At 40.8% G+C, this 9,396-nt stretch overlaps 1 protein-coding gene across 2 annotated transcripts in view; it reads left to right on the top strand.

Moving 5' to 3' along the window:
• The window catches only part of SNX31 (sorting nexin 31), a 74,262-nt gene that overhangs the window by 28,103 nt on the left and 36,763 nt on the right, over positions 1–9,396 (top strand). For both annotated transcript variants that reach the window (XM_027849995.1, XM_027849994.1), the window contains exon 6: positions 1,039–1,129. In XM_027849995.1, the coding sequence (XP_027705796.1) occupies positions 1,039–1,129 (91 nt within the window). The remainder of the gene's footprint in view (positions 1–1,038; positions 1,130–9,396) is intronic.

The raw sequence follows: 9,396 nt of genomic DNA, 5'->3' as shown, positions 1-9,396 counted from the left end.
GTGTGTGTGTGTGTGTGTGTGTGTGTGTGTGTGTGTGTGTTTGTCCGTTTGTCCGTGTCTGTGTAATCTTGTGATTTCATCACTGTAGTCAACAGGCAACAAGCCTTTCTTAAGTGCTTACTATGTGCTAGGCACACTGTTTAGCACTGAGGATACAACTACAAGTACAAAATAAAAGCCAGTCCTTGTCCTCAAGGGGCTTACATTCTAATTGAGGAAAACAACACATAGAAGGAAACTGAAAATAGGAGTGAAAGGTGGTTGGGAGCGTCAGAAGCAGAGCCAAGAGGGGAGAGAAGAATGGCAGGCCTGAGCCCCTCCCCAGAATGGAGTTCCAGGGAGGAGCTCACCGAAGGAAGAAGGGGGCTAGAGGGGCAGAGAGATGTATTAGGGAGAAAAGAACCTGGAGGAAGTTCCAGGGTGAGAAGGCAGCTGAGGCATGGTGGCAAACTTTAGAGGATCAGAAGCAAAACTGGGATGGGAGCCCTGAGTGAGACACACACTACCAATGACTTCCATTTTGACACTGACTTCTATGACTCTGGAAGAGAGAGTAAGGCTGGCCAACTCACGCACAAGTCAAGACATCACTCATATGTCAGTATCATGATGTCATTGGTCTTCATCAAAACTGAAGGACAAACAACAACCAATAAACCAATAAAAGCGCCTTCTTTTTGATTTGCAGTTTAACAGAATTACCGGAGGCACTCACTGGCTTAGTGCCTTGTCCTTGGTTACACAGCCACTAAGGGAAGGAGTCAGGACTTGAACTCTTGAGGACAGCTCTTTGCCCACTATAGCATTCTGCTTCTCACCAGTCTTTCAAAGGCAGATTTTCATGGGGAATGGGTACTGTTCTATACTGGAAAGTATGGATGACATGTGAATAGTAAAGTGAATTAAGTGTGGTATTTGCCTCCTGAATTTATGAGTAGTTGAAACTATGTATTAGTCTGTTAAGTACTTGTTATTGACAGAAAACTCCCAAATGCATGTTTTCACAGGAGATACAGACCTGTCATTCCTCTTTTTCAGATTGTGTCATACAAGACAGAACTGTCTCGGGAGCTCATTGGGTATTTCAGCTTGTTCCTGATCCAGTCCCATAGCGATGGAGCCTTGTCTGGTAAGATGTATAGACTGAGGTGGGTTACAGTGCCTCTTAGGAAAACATCGGCATTCAAACTCAGTTCACTAAAATGTAAGCGCTTTGTGTGTAGGGATTGTTTTACTGTTTGTAAAGTTATCCTCATTGTCTAGTATACTGCCTGGCACATAACAAATATTTGTCTATCAATTGACATGTAGTGATAGGTGGGTGATCAGTGTCCTGACACCCTTTCCAACCTCTTTTCTCAGCCCATTAGAATTAAAAGAAGTCAAGAGTGAGATGGGAACTACCAATGTGAATTAGTCAGGACTTAGGATAACAGATCATCCCCTTGGTTACAAGTTCATTCAAATCTTAAACACTGACCCCAATGATCAATTTGCTAATAAACATTTATTTAGCACCTTCTGTGTGATAGGTTCTAGAGATACAAAGACCAAAATGGAGCAGTCTTTGTCTGGGAGAACTACAAACAGTTTTTCCTTTGTCCCTAGCCCATGTCCGTTGGCCCCACCCTAGTATGGGAAAATTTAATGTTTTTTTTCTTCTCTCTTAGCAAGGTCCCTATCATATATAAGAGAGCACTAGACCAGATGCAAACTCTTCTTTATTCTCTTCAGCTGATTTCACAGGATCTGAGTCGGAAGGGACCTCAGAAGTAATCTAGTCCTCCCAAAGCAGATAAACTCTGCATCATCTCCAGCAAGAGGTTGTACAACCTCTGCTTTGTGGAGACAGAGAGAGAGTGTGTATGTGCATTTATTAAGTACTTACTATATGCCAGGCACTAAGCTAAGTGCTGGGAATACAAATCCAAGCAAGAGAGAGAGAGACAGAGACAGAGAGAATGAATGAATGAGTGAGCTGCTCTCAAGGAGGTTACATTCATTCCAGTGGAGAAAGACTACACACAAAACGGAACTGGAAGCAGGGGGTAGGGTAGAAAAGAAGAGGGGATACCCACAAAGGGGAATAGGGGAAAATCTAGAATATCAGGAGTAGAGTGAGGAAGTGAGAATGGGCTTTTCCTGAAATGGTGGTCCCTGGCAAGAACTCAGCAGAGAAGAAACCATAGGGACAGAGGCATCTTCAGGGTGAAGAGGATGTTGGGCATGGTTGTAGAAGAGGCTAGCTAGAGAGTCAGGAGTGGTCCTAGAGCTTTCCATCCCACTAGAGCTAACTACCCAGGTGAAATTCTGAGCCACAAAATCCTATCTATTCTTTTGTTGACCTCTTTGAAATCTGCTTTCCTCAAAACTGGGATGCGTATCAGTTGATAACTGGCTTACTGCTCCTCTATTAATAATTCTAAGATAATATGGTCACTTCTTTCCAAGGTTCCAATAATCTTTCATTCAGCAACAAATTTTTACTTATTAGAATCAAGTTCAGAATAGCAGTTACCTCCATCACTCCTTACATGGTTTTAAAGAATGATAATTGCCTTAAGGCAAATCCAGAATTTATCAATTGCTCTGCCTTTAGGAAGGGAAGGAAAGAGAGAGGGAGGGGAGTGTGTGTGTGTGTGTGTGTGAGTGAGAGAGAGAGAGAGAGAGAGATCTAGTAAAACATTTCCCATCACTAAGAAATCAAACTTCTATGTCATGTTTGTATTGTCCTTCCTAATTCACTTATCTGCTTCCTCCTTTTATCCAGGTAGCCTATATTATATTCCCACAACAGTATCACTTCAGAATCTCCCTTTGTCTTCCATCATCTGTCTTTGCTTTCCATTTCTATGTGTCTTTTAAAACTCCAAGTTGGTCAAACAAGTCTTTGTCCAATTCCTCTTCACAATACTTTTCCCCCTGCCAGTTCATAGGTTTCCTCACATGAATGTATTTTATTTATATAAAATACTGCTCCATCACTCCTTTGATCTTTTTTGTTCCTTTGTGTTAAGTATGGCCTTTCAGAACCACATTCTACTCATAAATCTCATCGTAGGAACAGTCAGTGATACTTATCCTTTACCTGTTAACAACTCACTTTGTTCATTATCAATACTTTGGATAGTAGATACAGACATTATGAAACCATGGCTTTTATTGCTGGCCTTACTCTTGGCCACTGTAGTCTATGCCTTTTTGGTATTCTTTCTTGATTTTACTCTGTTATCTGGTTTGGGAGACATACCTTGGCAATTGTCTCATCATCTTTCCACTTCAGTTTAAAGTCATTTTGATTAGATTCACAGCTCCAGGAAAAATCTTTATAACTCTCTCTGGTTAGGTTGACTCCATTCTGACTCAAGAAGCCATCATTCCTCTATCCGTTTATGAAGAACACTTGATCATGTCATTGAATTACACCATGTTGTATTTCTGCTTGTTTGTAAACAGATGAGAAGCAGTATGGCATAGGAGATAGATGGCCAGCCTGGGAGTTAGAAAGACATGAATTCGAGCCTTTACTTGGACACATCCTAGCTGTGTCACTGACCATATGTAAGGCTCCCAACCTCTTGAAGCCATTTGCAACTCTCTAAGACTAGAAGGTGCTGATCTGGGCCAATGAGTACTGAGCAGGTATGAGTTTCAGAGTTATTGTCGTCTTGTAGGACCATGAGTTTCTGGATATCATGAAGTCTAGGGGAGCAGCTGGGTAGGAAATTTTTTATTTCCTTTTGGGTGTTTAAATTTTTAAAATTGATATGGAGGGAATTTTCTTACCAGAAGTTCCCAAACCATTAAAATCACATTTCTGGGCCAGAAAAAAAAAGTATTTGTTTCAGGGAGGAAGAAAGGGGTTAGTGGAAATAATACTTCCCCAACCTTTTGAATTTTGATGAGAGGTCCTAAGTCAAAGATGCTCAGTAAGAAAGAATAATTAATGTAGTGATTTTTAATAGTATTATAATAAATGTAGTCTCTTGCTCTTTGTTTAACTGAGTCTTTGGGAACTGTTTGGGAAGAAACTTCAAAGAGCAAATTAGCATCCCCATGTTCCATTTTGGTTGCCTCAAAGCTTGCTGCTAGCTCTTTGTTGTAGGCATTAATTAATGCAGCTATGCCAAGCTGGAAGGAAGTCCTCTCTGAAGTGCCACAGAGATGTCCCCCTATAGCCGGGTTCTGTTCAACATTTTTATCATTTGCCCAAGTCAAGGTTGGAAGAGGTACAACTAAGCAATCTATATGAACACTATGCCTCATCCCTAAGTGAGACCCAGACATTAGCTGTGTTGCTAACAGTGTATGGCTCTGTGATCTGAGGAAAGTCATGGTAGGCCTCAGCTTTATCTATAAAGTAGGGAGGACACTATTTCACCTACACAAATTATAGGGCTTTGTTGAGGATCGAAGGATTAGAGGTCATGATTTGGGGTTTAATTGGAGGTTGCAAAGAAGAAGGAGAGTAATGATAGATTGTGATCAGTTAAGGGAATTGAAGAGTTCACAAACACGGAAGTGGTGCATTTGTAGGTGATGGCAAGATTGAGGGAATGGTACTCTTTGTGTGGCTGAGGTAGAGTGGAGAAACAGTCGCATGAAATGAGTAAGTTGAATTGTGAGGAAAAAGTGTTTGAGAGAGTATCGATATATAAGTCAATCCTCAGCATTTGCCCATTTGACTTTTGAGACTTCAAACATTTGCATTATTTTATTAGTAACCTTATTTTCCCTTTCATGTTGCGCAACCCTGCACATCTGGGGCTATTTGCAATAGAGAAAAAAATAAGAGGCAAAGTGTGTGCAAGTTTGTGGAGCAGCTGGTGTCCTACTAGACAATTCACTGGTCTAGTTCACCTACAGTTGTAGAATAAAGAGCTCCCTCCCATTCATTGCATGTTTTCATTGTTTGACTTTACAATTCAAATTTTGTGTTGCAATTACGCCCCTGAAGTGTAGTGCAAATCCTTTGAGCTCTAAGATGATGTCGAGACTCACCACTCTCAATGTCTTTTGACAGCCATGACCAAAGTCCCAGCAACCTCTCCCTTGGTGTTCAGAGGATGGCTGGGGTAGAGAGGTTTATAGCAGTATAATATACGGTGTAGTGGCTTCACACCACCATTTGACACAGTGAAAGGTAATAGTTAAAAAATGTTTTAGTTTTAAGAATTTTATTTGCTGTACAGTATTTTTGGCATTAGGGGCAGCTAGATGGCATAGTGGATAGAGCACTGGGCCTGGAGTCAGGAAGACCCGAGTTCAAATCTCGCCTTGGATACTGACTAACTGTATGACCCTAAGCAAATCACTTAACCCTGTTTGCCTCAGTTTCTTCATCTCTAACAAAGAGCTGGAGAAGGAAATGGCAAACTACTCCAGCATCTCTGCCAAGAAAATCCCAAATGGGGCCACAGAGTCAGACATGACTGAAATGACTGAACAACAGCAACAGATTTATGGTACTATAGATTTCATGTGTTATAAAAAATGAATGTTGACTGAAATCAATGTTTGTTTTTTTAATTGAGATGTTAGCACAAAAGGTCACAGAATTTTAGGAAATTACTAACAAGAAAAAATGTTTTGCATGTTACCAATTTTATTTTGTGTACTGCATTTTAGGGGTTATTTCATGGTTACTGTTAGGAAAAGTACACATTATCAAAATTAATGTTTTGTTGTAAAGAATTGTAGGTAGATTAATATATTTTTAGTAACCTCTAACAAAAGATTACTATTTTTGGTGGTCCCAGGAACCTAACCCTCTATTTCCCATAGGTTCAATGTATCAACATTCGTGTTTTTGACTTTCACACTATTTTCTAGGAACATTGCCCCTGTGAAAGTTGAGGATTGACTGTACATATTCATATATGCTAGTATCAGGGCTGGAGTTGAGGAGGAGAGAAAAACTATGATTGCCAGATCCAGTGGCCTTTTCTCAATTCTCCTACTTCTTAACCTCTCTGCAGGCTTTGACATTGTCAACCCCACCTTCCCCCTTTATATTGTCTTCTCTAGATTTTCAGGATACTACTCTCTCCTGGTTCTCCTTCTCAGTTCTCTCCTTTCTCAGTCCTCTTTGCTGGATCTTTCCCCAGATGATACCTGCTAACCATGAGTATCATACCCACAGGGATCTGTCCTGGCCTTCTTCTATTCCAGGGGTATGGCTCTTTGACCGAGTCCAAGTTTTACAGAACAAATCCTTTTATTGAGGGGATTTGTTCTGTGAAGTTTGGAATCAGTCAAAGGGCCACATTTGAGGACTTGGAGGGCCACATATGGCCTTGAGGCTGCAGGTTCCCCATCCCCATCCTCTATTCTATTTCACTTGGTGATCTCATCAGCTCCCATAGATTAAGTTATTATAATTATGCTAATGATTCTCAAACTTAATTATCCAACCCTAACCCCATTGCTGACCTTTAGTCTTGCATCTCTAATTTCCTATGAGACATTTCAAGTTGTAAGTCCTGTGGATGTCTTAAATGCAACATGTTCAAACTAAACTCATTATCTTTGCCCCAAACCATCCCCTCTTCCTAACTTCCTGATTACTGTTGAGGGTATCACTATCCTCCTAGTAACCCAGGCTCACAACCCAGGTCATCCTCAATTCCTCCCTCTCTCACCCCATAAATCCAATCTATTGCCAAATTCTGTCAATTCTACCTTTGCAACATCTCTCCTATATTGCTTCTTCTCTCTTCTGACACTCTTACCCTTCTAGTATGGGCCCTCATCACCTCATGCTTGGACTATTGCAATAGCCTGCTGTAGGTCTTCCTCCTACAAGCCTCTCCACGTTCCAGTTCATCCTCCCCTTAGCTGTCGAAGTGATCTTTCTAAAGCATATGTGACTATGTTACACCACTTCCCCCACTCAGTAAACTCCAGTGGCTTCTTATTCCCCCTAGGATAAAACACAAAATCCTGTTTAACTATCAAAGGACTTCATAACCTGAAACCCACTCCCCACTTCTTATACATTATGCCTTTCCTTCCCCAAAATACTGTGTGATTCAATGACACTGGTCTCCTTGCTGTTCTTCAGATGGTACACTCCATCTCCAGATTCAGGCATTTTCATGAACTGTCCCCCATTCTTGGAGTGTTCTCTTTCATCATCTCTGCCCCCTGGACTTCCTGGCTTCCTTCTAGTCCTAACTAAAGTCCCACATTCTACAGATTCTACACATTCCCTCTCTCTGTTGTCTCTCATTTATCCCGTATATAACTTGTTTGTACATCATTGTTTACATGCTGTCTCCCTCATTAGACTGTGAGATCCTTGAAGGAAGGAAATAAGCATTTATTGGGGCAGTTAGGTGGCACCATGGATAGAGCTCTGGCCTTGGAGTCAGGAGGACCTGAGTTCAAATCCAGCCTCAGACACTTGACACTTATTAGCTATGTGACCCTGGACAAGTCGCTTAACCCTGATTGCCTCACTAAAAAAAAAAAAAGCATAAAAAATAAATAAGCATTTATTAAGCACCTAGGTGGCTCAGTGGTTAGAGTGCTGGGCCTGGAGTCAGGAAGACCTGAGTTCAAATCAGCCTCAGACACTAACTAGCTCTGTGACCCTGGGCAAGTCACTTAACCTCTGTTTGCCTTAATCTACTGGAGAAGGAAATGGCAAACCACTCCAGTGTCTTTGTCAAGAAAATCCCATGAACAATATGGTGCATGGGTCATGATGAGTCAAACATATGCTAGGCACTGTTTACAAATGATCTCATTTGATTATCAGAACAATCATTGGAGGAAGGTGATATTGTTATCCCCATTTTACTGTTGAGGAAACAGAGGCAAGCAGAGGTTAAGTTATTTGCCCAGGGTCACACAGCTAGTAAGTGTTTGAGGCCAGATTTGAACCCAGATCTTTTGGCTCGAGAACCAAGCTCCACTGTACCACGGAGCTACTTCTCCCTTGTCAGCAGGACTATCTTAGGCCTTTCGCTGTATCCCTAGCACTTAACACAGTGCCTGACACATATAAGATGCTTTAAAAATGTTTGATTTGACTGAACAAGAAGCCTAAAATCACAGCATTGGAAGGAATCTCTGAGGTTATCCAGTCCAGCCCCTAGCAAAGAATGATTCCTCCATCGATAACTTTCTCAAGTGGTCTTCTAGCCTCTGGTTAATGACTTCCAGGGGTGGAGCATTTCCAAGGCAGCTCATTCTATTTTGGATAGCTCTATTTGTTGGGAAAGTTTTCCTTATATTAAAATCTACTTCCCTGTAATTTCTACTTTGTTGTTTAATAGCTTTTCAGTCATGTCCAGCTCTTTGTGACCCCATTCGGGGTTTTCTTGGCAAAGATATTGGAGTGGTTTTCCATTTCCTCCTCCAGCTCATTTTATGGATGAAGAAACAGACAAACAGGGTTAAGTGACTTGCCCAGGGTCACACAGCTATTAAGTATCTGAGGCCAGATTTGAACTCAGGAAGATGAGTCTTCCTAACTCCAGACCTGGTACTCTATCCATATACCACCTGACTTCTGGGGATTAGCAGTACAGGTCAAATCCCTGTTCCTCATATTGGAATATTAATATTTATTAGTATTTATCAATAATTATTATACATTATATATAACATTATTATTAATAATAATTCAAATATTAGAAGACAACTACTACATGTACTCCTCCCCCCAAACTTTTGGGGGAACTCACTTTTCTTTTTAACATTGAACATCTGCAATTTCTCCAACTGATCTTCCTATGGCAGCATTTTGAATTCTTTCCTGATTATGGTTGCCCTTCTCTGAATAGTCTCTGGTTTGTCAAGGCCCCTAGGCAGCTAGGCGAACCTGGAGTCAGAGAGACCTGAATTCAAATCCAGCCTCAGACAGTTATTGACTGTGTGACCCTGGGGAAGTCATTTAACCTCTCTCTCTGCCAGTTACCTCATCTGTAAAATGGGGTAATAATAGCAACAACCTTCCAGGGTTGTGAGGATAAAATGAGATATTTGGAAAGTGCTTTGCAAACCTTAAGGAACTCTATGAATGCTAGCTATAATAATAATTGTTGTTATTAAAATGGGATAGCTAGATCTTGAGCAAAGTGCTCCAGATACATTTTGAGCCAGTCAGGCCATACCAAGACTGGTTCTGATTCTGGTTCTGGACACAAGCATCTCAAAGGCAGCTTGAGATCACATTAACTTTTTTGGCAGCCATGTCACATTGTTGACTCATGTCTAACTAAAACCCTTAGGTCTTTTGAAAACAAATGATAAATTTTATAGCTGCATCTCTTATACTTGAGCAATCTTTTTTTTTTAAACTGAAGCTCAGGAATTTACAATTATCCCTATTCACTTTCATCTTGTTAGCTTCAGTCTATTAAGATTTTTTGGCTCTTAATTTTGTCA

Source organism: Vombatus ursinus, unplaced genomic scaffold (genome assembly GCF_900497805.2).
Source record: "Vombatus ursinus unplaced genomic scaffold, bare-nosed wombat genome assembly UNPS02008961.1, whole genome shotgun sequence".
Classification (NCBI taxonomy): Eukaryota; Metazoa; Chordata; class Mammalia; order Diprotodontia; family Vombatidae; genus Vombatus; species Vombatus ursinus.
This window is presented reverse-complemented; position numbering and strand designations above follow the sequence as displayed.